We start from the raw sequence: 26094 nt of genomic DNA, 5'->3' as shown, positions 1-26094 counted from the left end.
GAATACAGCAGTTGTGTTTGTTAACAATTTAATTCGCTGTAATTACAAGAAACTGTTTTGTTACTCTTCATGTATTTACGAATGCTAAATAAATATCATTTTTAGTTTTGTGGTTTTTTGTTGTGTATTTGTAAAGACAACACTTTTCTGAGCTGTCAACTTAACGTCATCTGTCATTCCTTATCGAGCGTATTAGCGATAAAAGTAAATAAAACACAGGAAGATGGATAATAAACCATCTCTGAGTCAATATTTCGGCGATAAGGAAGTCCCTCCCGCCTCCCAGTTTTTCGACGAGATAGGAACGTCGCCGTCTGATATGATACAGAGCATCTATCTGGGAGACAACGAAGGTATCGTATTTGTTACATTTTCTTTGTGTTTTTCTATTAAATATAATTATTTTATTTTAAAAATGAACGGTTTAAGAGTTATTTCATATTATATAGGGCCTCAAACAACAGCAGCGAATCTTTTTCCACAAAATATGAGTGCTTCATTTACACAACATAAGATGACTGATGAGTTGTCGTTTACGAACGTCCTGCCGACTGTGAGTGGGTCTGCTTCGGTCCCTGCGACTAGTCTGCCTGACCCTTCGACGTTCTTTGACACTATTGGGCCTGAACCTCAAATAGTTCCATCTAAAAGTGGGATAACCCATCCCGCTATACTCACTGAAGCTATGGATGGACTTAGTATTAAGGTGAGATCAGTTTTAGATTTAAATCATTTTATTTCTATATTTGCTGCCAATTGAACAGTTATTACAGGTTGCTGTATACCATGTGCACCAGTGCCTTAAGTGTAGACTAAGAAACTATTAATCCTACATATTATTATACTTTCTTTTGTTTCTTAACAACAAAAATACTAATGTCACAGTAGATGCAGATAGCACTGCTAATCTAACCACTTACGTCTTATAATATTATTTCCCCCAGCAGGTAACTAAGATGTATTCTAATAGTTGAGCCTAATATTATTAGAATAAACCTTCTACTAGAATCTGTAGCTCATTTCGCTACTACTATCGACTACCGACAACCGAACTGTCATCGAGAAATTTTGTATGAATATCGGATCAGCGCCTCTGGCGGGTGTTGTAGGAAACATTTTGGCAGTACATTCTAAATGTTAAAATTTCGATAGCTAACCGGTTGTCGGTAGTGGATAGTGGTAGAGAATCGAGGTACTGTTCTCAGCTAGTTTTCATAAAGATTATAAATTGAGACACCTTATTAATATTGTTTGTCTTTTCTAGAACCAACCTGTAGACAAAGAGGCAGATAGAAGAAGAGATGCTTGGTTACCCAATGATGAAGCTAAGAAGACACTTATGAAGGTAAGTAGTTGTCATAGCATGTACAATACAAGTAAGCATGATCTCCGTCAATGACAATGGTCTTTTCATCTGCAGGCTCAATCATCACCAAAAGGATCATTCTTCCCTGAGAGAGAAGTGCTGACTATGCCTGGTCTTGTTCTTGAAGAAGAATTGGTGAGTAGCATTATTAGCATTTCTGACTAATGACCAATTGAAATGGGATAATTTCAACCAAATCAAAAGTGTTTGTGATCATAGTTCGAAACTCTACTGAATACGATTTAATATGGTTTTCACCAATAGATAGAGTGGTTTTGAGGGAAGGTTCTAGTGTATAATTTGCTTAGGTAAACCTATCATAATCTGGACAAAACTATTATTTAAATAAAAATGTAATGAAACTTATGCCAATTCTCACTTGTTTGTGACAAAATGTATGTTAATGAAACAAGAAATATGCAGGGATTGTAGCAAGTGATATTCTTTGGTCTTTTATTACTCATACGACGAAAGGTATGATTTTATGACTCACTGTGTCCATGCACATCTCGTTAATCAATTTATATTCCTATCCAGGCTGATGCTCTCCAAGAGGTAGCAGTCAAATACCTAGGCGTCAGTTCAGCTGGTAGCCGGGGAGTGGTGCGAGCGGAACACGTGAGCCGAGACGAGGCGGGATTGAGAGAGTTGTTGAGAACTGGCTACTTAAGAGCTGCTATTAACTTGACTGCTGTGCTGCTAAGTGCTGCTGGACAAGGTATGTGTGTGACTAGAGTTTTATAATGCGGTATGTATTTTGTTATTTTGAATTTATGAAAGCAAATCATTATTTTAGAAATTAAATTGATGATGGACAAATTTTGTGTGGAGAACTGGTTGTAATGTCAAATTATTCCTTCAATAAGGTTATCTTGTGTCAATGATTTCCGTAAATATAGTATGCCTTATTCTTGTTATTACTTAAAAAAACTATATTTTGTTGGTTGTTTATTAGTTTCGCAACTTCTAACTTGACAGTTTTATTTTCATAACGAATCTAATTATAACAAAATACGATTTATTTTTATCACTATGAATTCATTATTTTCTACCCTCATTCAACAAATTGACAACAACAAATTATTGACATCCCTGACATTTCAATCTGACGAATAACAAAAATATCAGACTACCCTCAATTTATCTTTAAATAGTATAAACTACTCTGCACACCAACAGATGCCTCTGATCGATTGTAATTCAAGCTATCAAAGTGTTCACAAGTTTAGTATAAAATCTAATACATTTAGTTGGCAGTATGGTTACAATGATGTGGTTACATTAATATATTTATTTATCTTGAAAGAGGCTGCGACTTGTCGACGGTTGCGGCCTTAAGAAACGTTATATAAAGCCTTATTGGGCAAAATTGTGTATTATGTTAAGTGTACAACCTAGACAGATACTTAGGTAATTAGTTAGTTATGAAACCAGTGCGCATTGTGTGGAAGTGCAGAAATTATTCTTAATTAACATCTTGTCAACTTTGAACACGCTTTAAGATTTACGGGGATATAGGATCCCCAATCTACACTTCAACAACTTGGCACTCTTAAGGCCCCTCATTCAAAGAGATTAATGCCAAATAGGACAATATGATCTCATGTGCTATGATTATGTTTCGCATAACCTAATCTACCGATAAAGTGACAGCAAATTAATGAAAAAAACAGTCAATATTCCACCTCATAAACTCAATACTTATTCGAAAGTGATGAAACGGCCCATAATAGTGTAAGAGATGAACCCTGCCATAAAAGTTTATACGTTTACATATATTATTTCTTATTATTTCCTAGGTGTAGGTCGCATGCATCGTCCTACCAAACACACGCCGCGTTCCCTCCAACTATGGCTGACACGCTTCGCCGTTATGTCTCGTATCAAACTACACGATCCACTGCTGAAGGAGGCTGAGCCTTTCGGGGACTTTAATAAACCTGATATGTTTTATGAGGTAAGAATTGTGTATTTATCTATATCTGTTGTACTAACTTTTAGTACATTTTATTATATACAGTTGCTTGCCGCGTTGTCTTTTTGCAATAAATAGAATATCGTGAAACAGATTTTCATGCTGGTTTTACAAATAGACAGAGCTTTAATTTATTGTATTGATGAAATTGGCTTAAATATGGTGTTTAAATACATAGTTAGGTTCTGTTGGTATACCTACCTAATACTATCTTGTTAAGCGTCATTTTAATCATTACGATCGTTAAGTTATGAAAAAGTTACAAACAGACAATTTTATTAGCCTTTCTACTAATTCTTGTAAATTATAGCCATCATCAGCCTAGCCTTACTTCCAACTATGTTGGAGTCTGCTTCCAGTCGCATGTAATAGTATATTATATTTTTTGTGTTGCAGTTTTATCCAGAAAGTTATGAGGGTCGTACAGGCAGCCTAGTTCCATTCTCATTGCGACTATTAGTCGCTGAACTACCACAGCAAGTTGGCAAGCCAGAAGAAGCGATTGACAGACTGTACGCGATGCTCGATGTTATTAAAACGGTACGAAAATATATTAATTCAAATAATATAATAGGTGCTAAGAAAAAAAAGTACTGAACTAGGTAGAAAAATGGGAATTGTGGTACAGTAGGTAAAGTAAACATGCTAACACTGTACCTATATTGGATCTTCGGTTCAGTTCCTATACGAAACAAATATAAGTTGCTTAAAAATAATATATTTCTTTATTTCCTTTCTTGTATAGCAAGCCCCTGCAGTAAAAAATGTCGTTATATGTTTTAATCATTGTTGTTCTTTTCTTATGACAGATGTTATCAAACCTTCAAGAAGGCAAGTCAGAAGATGGTTCTTGTAATATAACAGAACAAGATAAAGCAGAGTCCGTCAGATTGTGGACAGGCAGAGAGACGAGAGTACTGCATTCTATCGTCAACTGCGCTATTGCTATGAAGGTAAGTTTATGATACTGTCCATATAATTTGTAATAAAAATATCTCATTAGCTGATATTAGACAGCCATTTTTAAAGAAACCATCTGGCTATGCAGGAGTTTCTTTATAGTGTCTAAGTGTGTGCACAATATATATGTACAATGTACATTCTCGATTTCATTACTCCCATAGCTCAGTGGAATGCATAATCGATAAGTCAGGTGCAAAACCAACGACTTTACATGCACTCTAACTTCTCAATTATCTATCTTCGGACAATCACTGAGAACTTTTTGATAGAAAAACTCACCAAATCTTTTAGGGCCTGTCTCGGGATTCGAACCTAAGACCTTAACGCAGCAGACGCATACACTGCTGACCGCACTCATCATCGTCATTCATCTTTTGCAGATTAAGGTGGTGTCTGATAGAATTAATGCACTTTCGTTTTTTTAAAGACTATAGAGGCAGTAATGTGTTTAATAACTTTATTGTAGGACTACAGACAAGCCGCCCGTATCCTACACACGCTACAAGACTCCGCGGCGTCCCCCACACTGAAGCGTGCGAGTGCGAGCGCGCTGTGTCGCGTGTGGCTGCTGGCGGGACACGTGCGAGCTGCTACTGCCTGCCTCGAGCTGGCACGAGAGGCTAGGCATCATATGTGAGTATAGAAACTGTATAAAGTGCTGTTTTTGCTATATTATTATGTGTTTGTCGTACACCTATAGCAACAATATTTTCGCAAAGGGTGATAAGTACAAAATATGGGTGAGGCAATCGTAACAACAAAAGTATCCTTCCACAAAGTTACGCGGCACGTACGTAGCTAGTATACAGAGTGAGAAAAAATGATGGGTGACAATTCCTAATGCAAATAATAATATTTTTATTTTTCGAAATGAAAGAATGTTTCTCTTAGCAAATTAAAATATCTTTAATTTTCTTGAAAAAAATAATATAATATTTTAAATAACTGAACATTTTCCCCACAGTTGTCCCACTCCCGACGTGCGTGAGTACGTAGACCTGGGTTTGATCGACATCGCGCACGGCAAGTATCAAGACGCCTACAATAATTTCGCGAGAGCAGCTGATCAGGAACCTACTAATATTATGGTGAGATTTTACATAACTATTTGTTTAAAATAAGATAATTTGATTGCGTTACGATATTTTCCTTGAATAGGCTGCTTATGATTTTAAACTTTCGCGACTTGTTCACATATTATTATAAAGCAACGGCTCTTAAACGCTTTTGAAAATTATGGGTGGTGATACCTTATTTTTTTTACCCAAAATTTTGACCGTATTGCATGCAGGACTGAGTCAGCCCATAATCACGGTATCCTTACCCAAAATCCATTGCATTACAGTATAATAATATTATTTATGAGATGCTGAAATAATTTGTAAAACATCTTATTTTCTCTTCTAGGTGGCCAACAATCTATCAGTCTGTCTGCTCTACATGGGTCGTCTAAAGGAAGCTATCGCGGTCCTCCAAAAAGCCATCAACTCAGACCCGGAGCGAGGTCTCAACGAGTCTCTACTTATAAACCTATGTACGCTATACGAACTGGAATCCTCTAAAACGAATGAAAAGAAACTAAATCTACTTAGAATGCTTTGTAAATATAAAAGTGATACTATACCTAATGTGCTAGAATGCTTGAAATTGAGTTAGATATGTTAAAAATGATTTTTAGGTTATGATTTTACTAATGTTATAAACAGGATTGTCTGTGAGGATGTGTGTTTGGTACTCAATCACGCCAAAATTGCTTAACAGATTTTGATGAAATTTGCCACATTGACAGTTTATAATGTAGATCAGCCGATTAACACATAGGATATTATTTTTCCCGCGATTTTTATAATCTCCCGGAAGTCAGTTTAGTCGTCGGTAGTGCCTAGCCAAGATATATAACCGGGTGTGTAGCATTGTACGCGCCAAATAACTTTGTGTGTCTACATAACATTGTGTGTAAAATTACAACAAGCCGTTGCAGTTAACCCGAAGAATAAAAAAAGAAAGAAAATGAATTTCAGTATGGTCGCCATCGTAGTAACAGATCCTTCACCTGCACTATCCTATGTCTTTTGTTTTTTTTACCTTCCTTGCGGCCACTTACCTACTGCTATACGTATTATGAGATGTATAAATGTGATTAAAGCAAAAAAAGTTAGCAACGATCGTAGCTGCTGGCGTTATTTGCTCTCTGCCTACCCCTACTAAAATACTGAAAGAGATGCTATAATCTGATTATAAATATATTTACTTGAATAGCAAGCAAAATCGTGTATTTATTTATAATGTTATATTCCATTGTTTGAATTATCTGTGATTATTTTGTAAAATATCATAATTACGTTACGTAAAAATAAATTATTTAAAGTTGATTTGTGTTGTGTTTTTTTTTTGAGATTTAAATGGTCCAGACATAGTCAATAGTATAATAAACATAGCTTATCTTTTGAATTGTTCAATATGAGTGACACCTAATAAAGTCTACTGTAAAACATAGAAATAAATCAACTACAACCAGGGTCCCTATTTCCCCATTTTCATTCCCAAAATTTGTAATGTGACCATCAAGCAGGGGATTGACCTTGTGGGTTGCCAGTATTAAAATTGAATAATTTATTCCTCGCTACAGGTAATCTTAATTATCTTCTAGGTAAAACAAATAGGAAATAAACAGCCTATGCAGTTAAAGAAACAGCTTATTAGCATGAAAACTTTTTTGTATTTTTTAATCAAATGTTAAAAGTTTCATGAAAATAAAAACAAAATTTAATGACAAGCTATCTCACTTGAATGCACTGTTATGTTCTTAGGAAGGTATTTATCATGTGTTAATTGTTTAGCTAAAAACCACATTTTATTTAAAAAAATATTATTATGTACCTATCTCGTTGAACCTAGCATTCGAGCTTAAAAATGAATTAAAGACATATCTACAAACTAAAAGCTTTTTAAGTACCCCTTATTTTAAATGAAAAAATTAAGGAAATTTTTATGTTATCCATATTATTACTTGATGATTTGCAAAAATATAAAAGAACACAGCCACCAGTGACGCTGACAAACCTAAGCGACACAAACTGAAACCAAGCATTTAGTGCTATAAACTTCATCTTAATTAATTAACTCACTATTCCGGATTTTTTTAAAACAAGTAGAAAAATTCAAGATCAGGCCACAAAAAAGTTAAATAAAAATTATAAATTGATTGGCTGTATATTATGTCATATCAGTGCCATACCAAAATTCGCGTAAAAAAGTCAAAATAAAACAGCACGCTGCCAACCATAGACAAAAGAGGGAGGAAGTTTGTGAATGATCGATTTTACGCCGGCCTCCTGAACTTCTCAACGACATTTTTCTTTGTTTGCCGTTACGCGCGTGGACAATATTAACAGAAGCCGCGAGTCCGCGTTCACATCGATAAAATGGCGAACACGTTTCGCGCGGTGACGGTGTCGACTGTGAGCGGCGAGGGCGCGCTCACGCCGCGCTTCAATTTCCCTACAAACGTAAACGTGGATTACGACCCGCAGGGGTTGAGTGTAAAAGTGATACGTTCAGACCCGGTGCTGGCGCAGGAAGTGCTCGAGTTTCCCGTCCACAGCCAGAGCGAGTGTTCTCGCGTCGCCGGCCAGTCGTACATCTTCACGATTGACAATGAAACGTTGTTCTTCAAGTTCGCGTCAGACGCCGACTGTCAGAGCTTCCACCTGCTCGTCACCAAGATCAAGGCGGGCAGGTCGTCGTCTGTGTTCACCGTGCGTACGGAGGACTCGTCGGCGATGCAATACTTCCAATTCTACGGGTACCTGAGTCAACAGCAGAACATGATGCAGGATTACGTGAGAACCAGTACGTATCAGCGCGCTATACTGTCTAACATCAACGACTTCAAGAACAAAGTGGTGCTCGACGTCGGGGCGGGCTCAGGTATCCTGTCGTTTTTTGCTGCCCAGGCAGGTGCTCGTAAAGTTTACGCGGTAGAAGCTAGTAATATGGCGCACCACGCGCAGGCGTTGGTGAGAGCGAACGGCCTACACGACCGAATCACGGTCGTCGCTGGGAAGATAGAGGAAATTGAACTACCTGAGACTGTAGATGTGATAATCTCTGAACCTATGGGCTATATGTTGTACAATGAACGTATGTTAGAAACGTATCTCCATGCGAAAAAGTGGTTGAAACCTAACGGTAACATGTATCCCACGAGAGGAGACTTGCACATAGCTCCGTTCACTGACGATGCTTTGTTCATGGAACAATATAACAAGGCTAACTTCTGGTATCAAACATGCTTCCATGGTGTTGACTTGAGTGCACTCCGCACTGCCGCTATGAAGGAATACTTTAGACAGCCTATTGTAGATACTTTTGACATTCGCATTTGCATGTCGAGATCAGAAAGACATGTTGTAGACTTCCTAAATGCACATGAAACAGACTTACACAGAATTGAAATACCATTTAGATTTGAACTTACACAGTCGGGTACATGCCATGGCTTGGCATTTTGGTTTGATGTTCTGTTTGCGGGTGCCACACAGCATATATGGCTATCGACTGCCCCCACCGAGCCTCTCACACACTGGTACCAAGTGCGCTGCCTTTTAGAAACTCCAATCTTTGCTAAACAAGGACAGGCACTCACTGGACGTGTGCTTCTATTAGCAAACAAACGCCAGAGTTATGATGTTACCATGGAAATTAATCTAGAAGGCACAAACATTTCATCTTCCAACACTTTGGATCTTAAGAACCCATACTTCAGATATACGGGCGCGCCGGCGGCGCCACCCCCGGGCGTGAACAGCACCTCACCCAGTGAAACATACTGGAACTCTATTGAATCCACTGCTTCCCTGAGCAATGGTCAAGGCGTGATGTTGACTGACGCGACCCAGCAGTACTGCTCGACCCCTGAGCAGACGATTGCGTACGGCGCGCACCCCAACATGATCAAGACAGTGATGCTGCAGGAGGAGTTCATCAAGAGGATCGGGATAAGTCAAAATGGGGACATATAATCCGCAAAGTCGCGCCGAGCGCGCCTTAGGGCTTTAAGGAACCGCCGTTATCGGTTGTGAACTATCTTCCGTTCAGACTTTATAGTGTATAAGCGGACTTATTTATTATAATACATCACAGTGACACAATCATGTAACTAGAGACTACTGGCCTTGTAAATTAAGTAAAAAGTGGTAATCAGAGGCAATAATTGACGCCTTCTCGGTGAATTGTTTAGTTTGGCGGTACCGACGCTTATTAGTGTTATTTGAACACACATAGTTGGGTGGAAACGTGAAATTCGATGTAAATATTCTATAGATGGGAATGCGAAATGGTGAGACTGGCCGGAGGCGATGGTCTCGAGCTCGGCAGCTCAGCGGCTACACTGTACTATTAATATAGTCCAAGTACACTTAGGGTAAGCAATAAGTGCTGAATTTTAATGATAATGCTTATCATTGTCAATACTCATTTATCATTATCGGAGTCAGGCTCAATGATTAGTTAGTTAGCCAGTTGAACCAGTCCATGATACCTTATGTCTGCCAGTCAACACTAGAGATCGCGATTATGAAAATTTACTTCCGTCAAATATTTTTATACACTGCACGTTAGCCATAGATTGTGTAAAAAATCCTTTTTGTAAATATAGGGTAAAGTGATCAAGTTTATTTCCTGGAACATTGATATTGAGCAAATAATCAGTATTTTACGTGTTCTTATTTCTTATACCTTTAATGATAAACTTATGAACTATGAATTTTGTATGTGAATCTTAACATAGATATGTGGGCAACGATTTGCAACTTTTGTAGTGACATTGGTGCTTGATCCTCTGCACAAAAATAAATAGTTGAGACAACAAGACTACCTCATGATTTGGCAGACAATTGTATCTCAGAAAGTGCTAGTTTATTGTGAGCAAAATCAATCTTAACTATTAAAATTAATATAGGAACTTATATATTTATAGGTGTCCAATTTAAAGTATACATTTGCTTTGTGTAGTGTTTGTTAAGCCGTGGAATTGCTCGCAAAGACGTTAGCTGGTTAGAAGATAATTACATGACAATTTTGTATCATGGAGATCATATTAAGTTGCCATAACTTTGAATGTGAGTGGAATGATGTTATTTAAACATGTATGTAATGTCAGACTAGTTGAATTGTTATCAAGTAATTGTGCTACTGGTAAATTTTGTTTAAGACAAAGAACATTTGAAGGAAGTTGTGTATTAGATTGTAAACTGACTGTGTTTTGACTGAAATTATGAAGTTTTCACTTGTGTTTGTATACAAAAATTGTGTGTAGTTGACATTTATAAGTGAATTAAGTTAGAACATCTTTTAACTGGGAACTAAAGCTCGTTTTAAAGTTAAAACACAGTAAGAATATGTCATAACATCTCCAAAAATGTATAAAAAGTATTCAAACACACCAATGTCAATATTGTTCCTAAATTGGTAGGTGACACAATTAGCAAGTCACAAACATGTTTACGATATATTCATTCCACTTGTATTGAAAATGTTGATAAAATTACTTCATATTAGATATTCTGGTGACATTATTGTAAGCATGGTGGACGGGGTGACACTATCAGGTGCTTGTATCTATAACTACCCTCTTTTTTATTTACGAAAATTACTTTTGAAAAATGACTTAATTTTTCTATTGTTGATGAAAAACCCAGTGATTATAAAAAAAAACGTGTTGTGCCTCAATTATGGCGGCAAATTAGTAGTATATGTAAAAAAACTGCTATAAAAATATAGCGCGTATCACCCCGTCCCGCGTCGTTGGTGTTATAGCCAGTCACACTTGCCATTTTTAACGAAATTCACTTTTGTGTTGAATATCATAGAGTCTATATTCCCTTGGCTAATTAGGTGTTAGGCCACTAATTAGAGTAACACCAATGTTAGATCCATTCACTAGAAATGAAAATTTAATTGATGGAAATATAAATTTGAATGACGCTACAAATTTAGATATTGGGGACGACTAGTTACTTCGACCGCCTATCAAACGAATTATTTAGCAACCAGTAATGTATAGGGGCATTTGAAATCGATAAAGGTGTAATTTACAGCTAGATTCCGGATAGAAAACCTCATTAGAAATCCGCAGAGTTTAAAACCTTTATGCAATTTTCTCCAGAGCATGAAGAGAAAGGCTGTAATCTTCCTAAAAAGTATTACTTTGTAGTATACTTAAAAATATCTGTTGGAATGATCTAAGATAAAACATCGTGCGATGCACGTCACAAATCGCGCGACTCTCACGACCTTTGCTTCGGTCATTGCTGTTTTCGACGTAGGGGGTGCCTGATTAGGTCCCAATTGTACCATATCTATACGGAATCGAGTAAAATTTTCCATTTTTTGTATCATGATCTTTCAGTTTGCCATTTTTCCTGCAGTTAATTTTAACTGCTAGTTAGTTTAACCGCAGTTACCCCGTAGATATTTTTGAGAAACTCATCGTCTCCCGGGATTCCTATCACCTTACCAAATTTCATTTAGAATTACTGTTCTAGAAAGTTTCGCGTTTATAATACCAGTATGGATTTCTTAAAGCTATCATTATCTAAGTAACAGAAGGTAATAACTAAGTATAAATAGCTTAGACTAAGTGGTAACTTGATATACGAAATGGCCTCTGCTCAGGTCCTAAGGTCGAGAACTCGAGAACGATTCACTTGGATCTACGCCAATACTACAACTAATAGGAAACCTTGCTTCTTAGAAAATAATTGATTAAATAATTGCAAGATTGACCGATAATAAGTCAGATGTTGACGAAATCATTACTCACTGAGGGATATAAATAGTTCAATTTAATTTAGTTCAATTTATCTTGAATGACGATTGCTTCTACTTTTGCTGTAATTGCAATTTATGTATGTGACGTTCGCGTGTGATCACTATTCGATGATATAAGTTTTCGTAATAAATTATTGATGACACTAAATTCAAAGAATCGATTCGTTTCGGTCAGTCTATTATGCGCCTTGAACTATTTTGATGTAGGTCATAAAAATTATCGTGAGTTGCATTGATTTGTCGGTGCATCCGCTGCGTGCAAGGACGGCTCTATGATTCACCTACGAAGATAAAGAGATTTCTTTCCCCGCAATTAAATTTTCATTTTTAGCATCACCTAGGCATACAAATAATGTAAATAAAACAACAGTTTGTATCGATTTCGTTCGTTTTTCTTTCGATTCGCATTACGGTTGTGTATGATCGTTTGTATATGAGGATACAAGATGAAATTCGACTATTTTGAACTACATTTTTTCAAAATAGTCCGGTTTTAGTCTCAAGTAAAATTTGTCAATTTATGCATGCGGTGTAAGTTAGCAGTGTTTTAACTCTTCGACTGACGAGAGAAAAGGCTTACAGAGTAATAAAAGTTATTTTTGTATTCAATATGTTTTGATACCTATAATGGTGCATCAAGTACTTCCAGTAATTTAAAATTAATATCTAATTTTTGATGTCGCAACAAACTTTATTCATTCGAACGAGTTAAAATACTGCTCGAATATAATGTAATATTTGAAAGACTAATCAGATTGTGCATGAAAATTGCAAAAAGGGATCTCAAATAGATAGCATATTTTTAAAATACAACTTACTACACTAATCAGTACTTCCCAGTAAACTAGGTATTTAAGTAAAAGTGATGATTTTCTAGATTATAATTGCACATACAAGAGAACTAACTTCTAGTGAATTATAAGTTTTTATTGCAGTGATCAGTCTTTCAAAACTTACTCGAAAATTGTTTTAATTTTATACCTGAAAATCTGATTTTGTATGTAACAGTAGCCTGTATGACAAGTATAGAACAATTTAGTTTTCTTTTTTTTTGACAACATAGCAAATTATGTTTTGGATATTGTTCCTAACTCCACTTCGAGGGCGCACAAGGAAAATTGTAATATAAGCTGTTTAAATAATTAATATAGAATCTCAGGGAAATAGTGATTATTGAGATTCTATAGTTTTAAGGTGCATATTAAACCATATTACAGATCGTGGCCTCAGAAATTCTAGGATTAGTTGTAACTTGATTGATTTTCTTTTATGCGCCTTCGGAGTGTATCAAAGTGGGTGCAGATTAGGAGGATTACGTGAATTTTGTATCGTTACGGCGTTCAAGAGCATAACCTTCGCCTCTTTGATCTACGGCCGGGCCATGGCCTAGAAGACAGTGTTGAGGCCAGTGTAATCTTTAAAATTGGATATTAGCTTTCATTGTGCTAGATAGATTTAAAATTAATGTCTGTAAAAGTGGCTTGAGTATCATGTAGTTGGAGAAAACACGAGCGATACTTTTCGATTGGTTGTTTGGCCAGTTTGGAGTTAAATGTGGAACTTTAGCAATAATTAATGTAAAGGTGGCGGTTCGCGCCGCGACAGAGACAGGCGACCGAGACAGGAGACTGAGACCAGAGACCACGACAAGTGTCTCGGTCTCTTCGGCATGTACTGTAGGTTGAGACTGAGACCGAAGATCGCGACAAGTGTCACAGAGCGACCGCTCAGTTCAAGAGAGTCTGTCGATGAAGTCACTGGTGTTTTGTGTCGTGATGGAAAACCAAGTAATGAAGCTGCTATTGGAGGAAGAAGAAGACGATGATTTGCTCTTATATTATTATTACAAATACAAAACTGAAAGACGATTACCTATTAAGGATTTATATTCCACTAGAGGTGAAGAAGGATCATTTTCGCTATTAGTAAAGAAGCACCTGATGTTTGATGACAATATATTCAGGAAGTATTTTCGGCTGAATAAAACACAGTTTGATTACGTATTAAATTTACTGAAAAAAACAATGCAAGAAAAGGGAAGAATATCAGTAAAAGAAAAATTATCACTAACTTTAAGGTAAGTTTGCCAATTCATCTAAATTATTCTGGTCGATTTCACCGTAATTGTTTAGAAATGGTTCACTCGAAATATTTAGTGATTGGCGAGATGTTAAATCAATCAATCCAGTCTGTGTTTGGTGTTCTGATGCTGCACTTATCGGAGAATATGAATTGTATGATGAATTTGAATTATATGATAACTGGTATGATGAATCAGTATAGGGGCGTTCAGTTTGACCTTCGATATCTCCGATCTCATACTTCGAGACAATATTAAATATTTCCGTTTTTGCCATGGCTCTTGAACGTGCACTCAATTTTCTTAGCATCATTTCAATATGTTTTGTAAATGTCGATATATCATCAACTGGTTCTTGAGATTTTAATGACTCCAGCTGTCTATTTCGGTTTTCCTGTCTGTCCTTCATAAATTTTATGAATTCATCTTCTTTTTGTCTCTTTCTCTTTGTATTTTTGGAGGTTGATTTTTCATAACTGTTATTTAGTGGTATATTAGATCTCTCTTGTGTAGATTTAGAAGTGCCTGGTAACTCCTTTGAAGGAGTGTTATGTACTGACGTGTCTGCGGCTTCGTGAGGAGTATCTTCATGTTCTACTCCTGGGGAGGTATTAGTAACTTCTTCTTCTACACTGGCGGAGCTTTGCTGTTCTTGTTCTACACTGGTGCAGCTTTGCCGTTCTGATGGTGTGTTTTCTAAAAATCTTAAGCGTTCATAAAACTGCCACTTTGAATTTTTAGCTGGTGCTGCAGATCCCGTCGATTGTTTTTGTTTGCGCTTATATCTGTTGTAGGAGTCCCTGATCAGTTTCCATTTTTTACGGCATTCCGAATCTGTAATAAATAATAATATTTTTTTTTATTCCCAGATTCATGGCGACTGGAGAAACATATGCTTCGCTATCATTCGAATATCGTATATCACCTTCTTATATTTCACAAATAGTCAAAGAGGTGTTAAAACATTTAAAGACTGTTTTGGTGCCAATTTTTATGCCTATTCCAAAAGAAAGTGATTTTAGGCTTATATCTGAAGGATTTTGGGACAAATGGCAATTCCCCAATTGCACAGGTGCTATTGATGGGAAGCACGTAAGAATAAGAGCCCCTGAAAATAGTGGGTCGTTGTATTTTAATTATAAGGAGTATTACTCAATTGTTCTTCTGGCTATTGTAGACTATAATTACAAGTTCATTGCAGTAGACGTTGGCTCTTATGGCAAAGAAGGAGATAGTGGAATATTCCAAAAGTCTGCAATGGGAAAACAAATAATGAAAAATGAATTTAATTTTCCGAAACCAAAAAATCTACCGAATTCGAACATAATATTACCCCATTTTTTAGTTGGAGATGAAGCATTTAGTCTTGATACTTTTATGATGAAACCTTACGCTAGAAGAGTTGCAAAAAACGATTTAAGCAAAGAAATATTTAACTACCGCCTTTGTCGTGCGAGACGAGTATCGGAAAACGCGTTCGGTTTGCTGTCTCAGGTGTTTAGAATATTTTACACTCCTATCGGAATAGCGCCAGAAACATGCACAGACATGATCTTAGTTGCCTGTTGCTTGCATAACCTATTAAGAGATGGATTTTTGGAATCTGCTCAAATGCCCGTACATCAATGGAATCGAGAGGAAGAAAATTTGCCTTCAAATTTTGTTACATTACGTGGAACAGGAGGGTTTTCGAACAGCAACGGACTCGATATTAGAGTAAAATTAACCAATTACTTGACGTCACAGCAAGGAGCAGTAGACTGGCAAGAACAACATGTCACACGGCTTGTTTGAACTGATTCCATTCCTTTTCTTCTTAACCTTTTCTTTCTTAATATGTTAATTTTATGCAAAATAAATAAAATAAGAAGAACTCACCTGTTTTATTTATGCTTTCAGCTATGCTTTTCCAAATATTGTCCTTCAAATTTTCGTCTCTGTAGGAGTCTAGTTGTGCATTGTATAGCGGAGGGTGCTGCCTGATAAGTTCAATCAGAGTCTCACAGTCTTCGTCAGAAAAACTCATTTTTAAACATAAACACGTACTTTCACGAGCGCGACCGAGACACTACTGCACCGGAGCAGCGACCGTCTCGCTGTCTCCTGTCGCGCGCCTCTGTCTCCTGTCTCTGTCGCGCTCGCGAACTGATGCTTTATACATTGCCTAGAGTTAAGTAGCGGTCACGGTCTCCGGTCGCGGTCTCCTGTCTCGGTCGCCTGTCTCTGTCGCGGCGCGAACCGCCACCTTAAGGTTTTAAGATCACGCGGGGTACAGGCAAAAAGCTAGTCGTTCTATAGATAGGTCCTATAAGTTATGGCCTTCTGTCTTATCTAGGCCATGGCCTGAAGCTCTTTCATTAAGTATTACTGTTTTTTTTCATCACTGCACGTCCACATTAGTTTGTGTAGCAAATCGATATGAAATGTACTCCTAATTTTATTACGACGACAGTTAATTATTATGAAAACAAAAAGTTTGGACGGCAATTTTCGGTAATTATATCAAATAATTCTAATCTATAATATCGTTTGATTTATATTATTTCCCGAACCCATTTCCTGTGCTCCATTTTTGGTCACTTGCTCTAACTATGGCTTATAGGGCCCGAACCTAAAAAAAACTTTTTACTTGAGGAAGCAAGTGTCTTTACAGTACAGATGATGCCACCATCATCTTTTTGAAAGTAACTAAAACTAGAATTAATTCAAAATAAAATTTATTTACAAACGTAAATCATCACTTTTTCTTAAATTTCTTCTGTAGTTGCAGAAGAGGTGCGTTTTTACTTTTCCTCTTTTCTTTCTTCAGCTGGCCTGATTCTATTGCTTTTTTCATTACCTGCAAAATAAAATAAAGAAATCAATAATAAGCACAATCATTAAAAAAAAAGCCTACAAGTTGAGCTGGAAACATTGTAGTTCCAAATTATTTTAGATTACAAATGCGGGTATAATCAGGTTTTCCTTAAAAACTAAAAAAAACCGCTTCATATTAAATGACTAGATTGTTTTTATAGTTAAATTGTGTCTTTTCCGTCACTCACAGTTTCAAACAAGAATGCATAAAACACATTATTCCCTCACTCTCATAAGGTAAGTTGTTCTTCATCAAGACAGTCCAGAATCAGAAAACAATTCGGGCTTAAACTCCACGTTTGTTTATAAGGAAGTAAAAGTACATTACCTGTAGCGCATTTTCTTCGTTATTAACCAACGCATTTGGATCGTTTAGCGTGGGGTATTTGAAGGAGAAACCCTTGGGGTACACTGGCCGAGACAGCATGGTCTCCAGCTGACGGCGCTTAGCTTTCAGCGCTTTGTCAATCGAGTTGTCTACCTGTGTTACTGGACTGAGTGCGAGTTAAGAAATTAAATTTAAAAAAATAAGGGTGTAAAGGAAAAAAAGAGTTTCGTGTGGGAGTCAAACCTAAGATCCCGCGCGTAAGATAGCGGTGCAATAATCACCGTAACTACTAGATTATATACGTCATCAGGAAATCTCTGCAAGTCTCTTGACAAATAGACAAAAAATCGACCGGGGTTTCGAACCCACGACCTTTTCAGCAGGAGTCATAGGTACACCACTTAGCTTAGGATTCGATCCCTATTATTTTTTTTAATGTAACTACTTAAAAATGTATATACCTACTCATTTATTTCTATAATAAAACAGTCATATCGTGTTATCAAGATAATCAGCTCACTGGAGTGCAATGATTGTACAATCTTATCATTAAGGTCCTGTTTACTTGATGTCAAGGACGGGAGACTAATTAAATACCTATGGGGAGTTTGCTTCTAGAAGTCACCGACATAATCTGATATTATAGATATGCAAACGATCAGAACTTTCTAATTTTCAATAACAGTAATAGCATGCCTGTTTTACCCGAAGGTGTACGAAATACAATAGTACCAGCGTTTCGTCATTAATAATGTCAGTCCCATGTAAGAGGGGGCCCACTGGAGGGGAGCCTATCGCTATATACGCGGCACGTAACCAAACACCGGACGATTAATAAAATAATTTGTCTGTTCATATTTCTAAAAGTCACCAGCAACAAAAGAAAAAACCTCATTATCCCCAAAACATATTTTAAAAGGATACACATCATCATCATCGATAATAATGTCCATTTCTTTTGCCGCCTTTTCCCTCCAGCCGACGGCTTGAGCCGCGCGACGTTTCTTCAGCTCTAAGCCGTCGAGTTCCCGCGCGATGCTCACCAGTTCTTTGAGAGGAGACAGGATCTGAGCGTCTACTGGGAAGGTTGGCAGTTCTGATGCTGTGGAACAAATTAATGGAAATTTATTGAAATATCAATATATGGAATGCACTTCTAGCATAGTTAAGGTGTCGATTAAACATTGTCAATAAACCTATACATATAGTATTAATATGAATAAAGGAAAAGTGAACCGTTTTTTATCAGATAAATATTTTATAACCCGGGCGAAGCCTGGGCACTCGCAATTGGGTCTTATACCCGGTCTCAAATGTTGGTTTCGCAAATATTCAAGTTAAAATTCTGAAGAATATTTTTAATACACAGAAAAAATATTTCAATCACCTATTTAAACTCAACGTAAAATATTACCTAGTGACTTCATATTCCAGAATTCTTATCTATGCTAGAAAAAGACAACTTGATACCATAAACAAAACACGTATTTGTGCAAAAAAAGTAAAAGAAAAAATAATTATTTGACTAGTAAAATCCTTAATGTACTTACTTTTATTAAGCGTCCTACACAACTTAGAATACAAATAAGCTTCAGTGGGTTCCATCATGAGTATAGTGAGTCCCTCCCTCGTGGCTCTCGCAGTCCGTCCACTGCGATGTACATAGTTTTCTCCCGTGCGGGGCACTTGGTAGTGTATCACGTGTTCGACGTGCGGTATGTCGAGACCGCGCGCTGCTACGTCTGTCGCTATTAAGACGCCGTGAGGGTCGTCGCGGAATCTGGGGAAAAGTATTTTTTTTATTGATAATAAAAAATTAAGCCGAGTAATATGGTTACCAAATAACTTATAAATATACGTACATGCTTCGAAATACATGTTTATATATGTACTTAAATAAAGACATAGCTTTGTTTTAGGGTGATTGGTTGTTTTTAGTGACTGCTGATTGCGAAATCTTGGGTAGAAATTCTTGCCCAAGGGCAGTATTATCGGTATTTATATTTATTTTTATAATGTTTAGTATAGCAGCGTTGATATAAGTGTTGCAATAGGCTTGCCTTTTATTACATAAGACTAACATTACAAATGACGAAACATTGGTGTATTTCATTCTCTCTACACCTCCGTGTGTAGCCTGGGTTTTGAATCCACGAACGTGATAGACGGATGCTTGAATATAATATTGTTTTAAGTATGTTTGAATAATAATTTACCTTTCTAAGTTCTTCAAGCGCTGTCTTTGCGGCATATTTGCATGCAACGGTAGAGGGCGGCACTTTAGCAGTGTGAGTAATTGTGCTAGCCTGGACAAAAATACACATAGTTTAAACATTTTCCATATAAATTAGTTTAACTTGAGGGTCCACTTCAGAAATATCTCAGGCTGTTGAAGCAAATTTCTCTGGAGATTAAATTAAGGGCTAAGGCTAATTAAACATTATAATTTATTTTTATTCACATCTGTTTGGAACATAACAAATTCTTTATCAAATGCTAACTAGCTTGTGATTGCAAGTCAGCGTGGAAGTTTATTAAAAAGTAACGATGACAATTTAACCAAAACCGATTGAGCTGTTTAGATGCAAAATCACAACAGACTGAAGGTAAAATGAAGTCTTAATCTTAGTACAAAAGAACAGAGAAGTATATTTTTGCTTACCTTCTAACACTCCCTATAGAGTTGCAGAACACTATAGTCCTGCCCGGATGTCTCTTCAGTATGTAGTACAGATATGCATCTTTATGTTCCAATGCACACGCTATACGGGACTCTGTTAGTGTTTCTGCTGTACCTGTTGAACATAAGTGGAGGTTATAATAATATCAACAACTTTACCGATATTATACCGTTCATAGATGTTTTTAAAAATATTTTCATACAAATTGTTTATAGTTGTCAAATAAGTACTCTCAAGTCCACTATGTATTCTCCCATTCTGATAACACCCGTGCCACAGATGCAACCAGATCTAAATAAATACGTGCGCAGTGTCCTTCATATAAGCAGTAGCCTGGATAGTTAGTAGTTTATGCCGGATCTTCTTATTTGCCATACCTTCCTAACTGGCGGCAAATACAATTACGTACTGTATTTATGATCATCGTAAGTCCTCTGTATTGTCCTAAATGAATAAATGATCTGATTTTGATTTTACAAACATACAAACACGAGGTATGCAATACAACCAGACTCATGGTAAATTCTCTTGTCAATATTCACCCCAAACAATTGGAATTTCCTCTTGTATTTAGAAGTTAATGGAGGTAGACTAACCCCCGGTTTCTGAGGTACGTTTAGCGGTAGTTTATCTATTCAATAGCGTTTAAACCCATATATAAACGCCATTGAATAGATAAACTATAGTTAAATGTACTCAGAACCCTAGGGTTAATAAATTAAATAAAAAAGTTGTTGTTGTTACCTAAGTTCTGTGTAGTGATGTCAACGACCTTGGGCTCAGTCATGCCGATCATCTTGATGAGCCGGTTCACCTTCTGCTGAGGAGTCATTTTCTCTATCTTGCGCTTTATTATCTTACCACGCTTTGTTACCTATAACAAAACAAAATTTATGTGAAGTTTCAAAAACGGTGAGACAACCTATATTGTTTCATTTTGATAACTGATATAACTCTTTATATAAAGTTCTTATTTGATTCATTAATGTTGATGTTGAGCTTTAACTGCTTCATGCTTTGTCAAAAGACAGAGTATAAATCTTTTAATAAAATAGACAGTAAATATCTGATGATGAGTATTACAGCGAGGAAGCCAGGCTATAGGTACGCCAACGTATATAGGTATACTAGCTGACCCGGCAAACGTTGTTTTGCCATATAAATAAAAAACAAAAAATAGTTTCACTTAGGGGTGTGAAAAATAGATGTTGGCCGATTCTCAGGCCTACTCAATATGCTCACCAAATTTCATGAGAATCGATCAAGCCGTTTCGGAGGAGTATGGCAACGAAAATTGTGACGCGAGAATTTTATATATTAGATTACAACGTATACGTCAACCATATAAGGAATGAGTATCAATTAAAGTGATTTTAGTTTTCTGTTCAATAATAGCGTGAAGGCGAAAGACCGGGCAACTGAGCGTGATTACGACCGAAAGGAAAGGTTGGTCGTCAAAGTGACGGCGCTGTATCATTCCGTCCCGTTCATTCACAGGTCACTAACAGTGTGTGTGAAAGAGAAAGGTATACATTACCTTGTTGCCCTTCATATGGGTTGGCAGGTCATGGACCATAGTCAGCGTGGCAGAGAACACAAAGTTTTGCCTGGCCGCTGATCTGGCGTCGTCTGCGTTCAGTCGCTCTAACAGCGGGTGCAGCTCGTCGAAGTGACCTCGTTCTATCATACGATCTGTTTCGTCTATCGCTAGGAATCTGGAAGAAAATATAAAAAAATATGTATCTGAAGTGGTATTTATTGTACTCCGGTTGTGGTAGCCGACTGTTGCCAAAATTCGACGTCGCATCGTACAAAACTTAACACACCACTATCTTTCCAAAATATTTGTGTAGCACTTGCGGAGAAGGAAAACATGCTGAGGATTTTTATTGATGAGATGTTGCTGTGCTTGATAGTTTTTTGAACAGTTTTTGAAAACAAAAAATAAAGGAGCAACTAGTACTTATTTTTATTAGGTAAGTATTAACTCTGAAATCATTCTAACACAAATGACATGAATGAATTATGTTATTTTTTTATTAGTGCTGTATTTTTTCGCATGAGTTAATTTTTAAAAAGGTATGTTACACAACAACTTTTAATGACTTACTTAACAGTATCTAACTGCTGTAAATGCGGTTGTCCTTGTCCGATTAGCTCCCACAGTCGTCCGGGAGTGGCGACTACTATCTCAGGGCCGGAGCGAAGCACCCGCTCCTGTTTCACGGCCGCCATACCACCTACTATAGTGGCTACTTTTATACCTAGAATTTAAGGAATAATAACACTGAATTAATATAGATTAGAATTAAATAATTAAGAAGAGAATAAATTAATAAGACAGTCACATGGTGTAAGCATTTGGCGATCACGAAAGAGGTCGGAGATTCGAAGACATGCCAACGAATTTCCCAAGTTATAAAATTTGTAACGTAAAAGATGTACTAGAAACAAAAGTGAAAGAGAAATCATAGTTATTGTGAAACCTAGTATGACTGAGAGTTATAAGACTCAAGGCTTTATCGTTTCTTTGAACTGATACTAGAAGAAGATACTTGTCAGAGAAATTAGACAATCTGTGGAGTGGTGAAGTTGTATTTTATTTATTGAAAGGTGTATGTGCTGTATCATGTGAGTCTATTACGTTTATTGAAATAACAGCTATTCAACAATATGTGAGTTACATAAATGGCTACATACCAGTATACTTAGCAGCAGCAATAAGATGTCTACTGATTTGTATCGCGAGCTCTCTCGTAGGTGTCAGTATAAGCGCGTACAACGGCTTGCCGGTCTTCATCACCACGTGGCCTGGGATCTCGATGTTGTCTACTACCTTTACACAACCTATACCTGAAAGATTAAGTTAAGAATTTAAATGAAAATGCATATTTGTTTAGCACTAGCTGACCCAGTTGTCTCTTCTGCTATACATCTACAAACGCTATATCAGGAAATCAGGGGAAGTTAACATAATGCCTTGGTATTGATCCTATTTCTCTAAATATCTTCATGCTTGATTTCATCATAATTTAAGGGTTAAGATGTGAAAGCATTACTGACCAACAGACTTTATTAAGTTTAGGTATGGATTACTTTGGGTCTGGTTGTTTTGTATGTTTGTTATATAAACAATCTTTTGGATTACAAGCATAAAATTTGCAAAAAGTACAATGTGGGCTTATTATAAAAGTTCCAACAATACAAAGAAAGTCTAGTGGTAGTCTTCTTATATTAAGAAAATAAAAGAGCAGTAATTATATTACCTTGTTCATTCTCATCTCCTTCATCGAATTCTTCATCATCTTCCCCGGGACTTTCATCACCTTCTTCATCATCATCATCATCACCAGTATCACTGCCAACTTCATCATCAAGCTCCCCATCTACATCACTGTCATCACCTCCTTCATCACCAGTTTCATCACTATTGTCAGCTAAGTCATCTGAATCCAGCATGTCTGATAAATGTATATAATTGTCATCATCACTATCATTCTCTTCGTCAGCTGAATTATCCCTTTTTCTAACAGGTACTTCGATTTCTTCTAAATAGTCACTGTCACCATTTTTCTCTGAATCATCATCATTATTCTCATCACTTTGGGTTTCTTCATCACTTTGTTCTAATACATCACCATTTTCTTGCGTTTCATCATCACTGTTCTGTACTTCATCATCAATTTCTTCTGTCTCATCATCATCATCATCAATATTCTCATCACCACTGCTATACCCATCTTCAGAAGACTCTTTAACTTCTGCTTCTTTCTTCTTTTTAGGTCTTTGTTCTTTTCTTTTCTTAACTTCTTGAGGTTCAACACTTTTCTTCTTAGCTGAGCCCTTTTTGTACGGAATGTCGTATACATCTAGACCTTTGGTTTCGGCTTTTTCTTTCAGTTTTAATATGCCAGAGATTATTGGTAGACCAAATGCTAATGTTTTACCGCTTCCTGTTTCGGCCGCGCCGAGAATGTCTCTTCGACCTGAAATTGAGTATTTTAATTTTTATATGTAATATATTATTATAAAGTGTACTATAAAAGGTTAGGCAGAGGTGTTTGAACACACATTTCACCATAAAGAATAATAATTGCATGTGATATGCAATCCTATTGCCATTTACTGGGCATGTTATGTATTTTAGTTATGTCTTGGACCTATCTGTTGTCCAAATGGTAGCATGTACAACTCATCACATCAGTCTAGGTAGGACAATCTGTTACAAAACCTACCTAGCCTTTCTTTCAACTATGTTGAAGGTGAGGCAGCTGAGTACCAGTATATCACATAGTGCGACCGCCAGACCTTCACAACCCAGTTACCTAATTTATTCATATTTATTATAATACAATCTCTATGGTAAGATTAACAGCTGTTATTTAAGAAGAGGAATGATCATTCATCTCAAATGTTCTATGGCTTGCACTTTTGAAGGAAAAGACATATTTTTACCTACCATGTATAGCAGCAGGTAACGTCAGCTGTTGTATTTTAGTAGGCTGTTTAAAACCTAACTCCGTTAAAGCCTTTATAATTGGTTCCTGTAACTTAAACTCAGCCCAAGTTAACATATCTTCAGGAGTCAAATCGGACGTTGATTGCGGTAGATCACCGAGTTTAACTTTAGCTGGTTTTAATTCAACTTTATTCATCTCAGGTGAAGTTTTTTTATTCTTTTTATTTTTACTTTTCTTATTATTTTTTGATTTCTTATTCTTGCTATTTTCTGAATCATTTTTGATTGGCTGATTTTTGACAGCATTATTTTGCTGTTGCGGTTCCTTTTCTTTGACGTTTTTAGTTTTTTCTGATTTTGGTTTCGCAGTTTTCTTTTGGTTTGCTTCTATTGTATTAGTTACAGAAGGTGTTATAGTGTTACATGATTCTACAACAAAGCCATTGCTTAATTTGACTTTTTTGGCTGGAACCTCTGCAGAAACAGATACCAATGTCTCGGTTTCTGCTTTACGTTTCTTTTCCTTCTTCTTTTCTTTCCTTGCTTTTATTTTTTCTTTAAATTCTTTTAGTTTATTCTGTAATTATAGAAATAGGTTTCATGAGAAACAGAAGCTACAATATATCACCTTTGAACATTTTTTAAGGAAATCATATTAAGTTGAACTCAATTTTTTCCCCTACTATGATGAGATCACACATAGTTTTGAGTAAATGTTTAAGGAATATGTTTCTAAATAAAGTAAAATATATTTACAGTAGCAAAATAAGGCCAATACTAAGCAGCCTAAAGTAAATGACTGTACATCATAAAATAAGTGGATAGTTAACTTTAAATAAAGAAAATCAAGGTATCAACGGAACTTTTAAAGAGGTTTTTTACAAGGTTAGTTAGTAAAGAGGTTACTAAAAGAATAAACAAACCTTTTTCGACCGCTTGTTTTCTTTATCAAGACTATATTCTGTGCACTCTTCTAAACCAACAAAGCCTTGAAACTTGTCTGTCATAGACACAGGGAAGCCCTCTAACGCTACGGACTCCCATTTCATATCATTTAGCTTTTTACTCATAGTAAAAAATAAGTTTAATACAATAATTTAAAACTGAACAGTCGTGTTATTTTGACTGATATAACCTCAAAATACAGCAATGTGACTTTGACGTTTTGATGACCGCTCTGATGTTGGACAGTTCGTTCAACAATAGAGCGCGTTTGCGTGCTGGAATAGAATTGTTTGCTTCATCATGCAGGTCCCCGAATAATATAAAATTATTTTTTCATATAAATGTGACCGATTAAATTATTATTACATTACAGAGAATTACGGGTGTTCTAATAATTTAAATAATTGATATACATAAAAAAATATATTTGTGAGCTGACTCGTGCTCATCACATAAATATTTGTCCCAAGTGGGATTCGAACCCACCACACGCAGCGCTACGGTTATTGCGGCGAGGTGACAATGTTAACCTCTGTGCCAAAAATGCAATTAGTTAGGTATTAAACATATTCCAGCGGAATATGTTTCTATGGTACCTACCATTATTT

General features: G+C 36.4%; 4 protein-coding genes across 4 annotated transcripts; 2 read left to right on the top strand and 2 right to left on the bottom strand.

The window, feature by feature from the left end:
• The first annotated feature begins 147 nt into the window (after positions 1-147).
• On the top strand, positions 148-6676 carry LOC142982760 (trafficking protein particle complex subunit 12). The gene is made up of 11 exons (XM_076129443.1): positions 148-353; positions 450-706; positions 1265-1345; positions 1421-1501; positions 1904-2084; positions 3166-3323; positions 3738-3881; positions 4151-4294; positions 4771-4937; positions 5269-5392; positions 5712-6676. Exons 1-11 carry the CDS (start codon positions 224-226, stop codon positions 5958-5960), a joined length of 1716 nt encoding a protein of 571 aa, XP_075985558.1. The 5' UTR covers positions 148-223; the 3' UTR covers positions 5961-6676.
• A 911-nt stretch (positions 6677-7587) lies between these two features.
• Positions 7588-16090, top strand: Art4 (arginine methyltransferase 4). The gene is made up of 2 exons (XM_076129444.1): positions 7588-14214; positions 15087-16090. Exon 1 carries the CDS (start codon positions 7730-7732, stop codon positions 9326-9328), a length of 1599 nt encoding a protein of 532 aa, XP_075985559.1. The 5' UTR covers positions 7588-7729; the 3' UTR covers positions 9329-14214; positions 15087-16090.
• LOC142982765 (uncharacterized) lies at positions 14129-16243 on the bottom strand. The gene is made up of 2 exons (XM_076129448.1): positions 16096-16243; positions 14129-15051 (listed from the first exon to the last, which is right to left on the bottom strand). The coding sequence occupies exons 1-2, from the start codon at positions 16241-16243 to the stop codon at positions 14210-14212; spliced, it is 990 nt and encodes a 329-aa protein (XP_075985563.1). The 3' UTR covers positions 14129-14209.
• Positions 16244-16917: 674 nt separating this feature from the next.
• On the bottom strand, positions 16918-25703 carry LOC142982758 (ATP-dependent RNA helicase DDX24). The gene is made up of 13 exons (XM_076129439.1): positions 25465-25703; positions 24542-25118; positions 23349-24068; positions 22783-22935; positions 22193-22346; positions 21620-21797; positions 20827-20956; positions 20064-20196; positions 19618-19707; positions 18952-19181; positions 18326-18503; positions 17402-17567; positions 16918-17056 (listed from the first exon to the last, which is right to left on the bottom strand). Exons 1-13 carry the CDS (start codon positions 25609-25611, stop codon positions 16955-16957), a joined length of 2958 nt encoding a protein of 985 aa, XP_075985554.1. The 5' UTR covers positions 25612-25703; the 3' UTR covers positions 16918-16954.
• Positions 25704-26094: the final 391 nt, after the last annotated feature.

This window comes from Anticarsia gemmatalis, chromosome 22 (genome assembly GCF_050436995.1).
Source record: "Anticarsia gemmatalis isolate Benzon Research Colony breed Stoneville strain chromosome 22, ilAntGemm2 primary, whole genome shotgun sequence".
Classification (NCBI taxonomy): Eukaryota; Metazoa; Arthropoda; class Insecta; order Lepidoptera; family Erebidae; genus Anticarsia; species Anticarsia gemmatalis.
The sequence above is the reverse complement of the archived record's forward strand: the minus strand, read 5'-3'. Positions and strand labels throughout refer to the sequence as shown.

What these genes read in the sequence shown, in the direction of transcription:
- LOC142982765 (XM_076129448.1), bottom strand. Translation starts at nt 16,243, where the DNA reads ATGAGTTTTTCTGACGAAGACTGTGAGACTCTGATTGAACTTATCAGG. An exon ending in TGAAAGCATAAATAAAACAG is followed by an intron (nt 15,052 to 16,095) that starts GTGAGTTCTTCT and finishes TATTTATTACAG; the next exon opens with ATTCGGAATGCCGTAAAAAA.
- LOC142982758 (XM_076129439.1), bottom strand. Translation starts at nt 25,611, where the DNA reads ATGAGTAAAAAGCTAAATGATATGAAATGGGAGTCCGTAGCGTTAGAG. An exon ending in AGGAGATGAGAATGAACAAG is followed by an intron (nt 22,936 to 23,348) that starts GTAATATAATTA and finishes TTAATCTTTCAG; the next exon opens with GTATAGGTTGTGTAAAGGTA. An exon ending in TCTATAGGGAGTGTTAGAAG is followed by an intron (nt 19,708 to 20,063) that starts GTAAGCAAAAAT and finishes ATTTTTGTCCAG; the next exon opens with GCTAGCACAATTACTCACAC.
- LOC142982760 (XM_076129443.1), top strand. Translation starts at nt 224, where the DNA reads ATGGATAATAAACCATCTCTGAGTCAATATTTCGGCGATAAGGAAGTC. An exon ending in CTATCTGGGAGACAACGAAG is followed by an intron (nt 354 to 449) that starts GTATCGTATTTG and finishes CATATTATATAG; the next exon opens with GGCCTCAAACAACAGCAGCG. An exon ending in CTAAGAAGACACTTATGAAG is followed by an intron (nt 1,346 to 1,420) that starts GTAAGTAGTTGT and finishes TTTCATCTGCAG; the next exon opens with GCTCAATCATCACCAAAAGG.
- Art4 (XM_076129444.1), top strand. Translation starts at nt 7,730, where the DNA reads ATGGCGAACACGTTTCGCGCGGTGACGGTGTCGACTGTGAGCGGCGAG.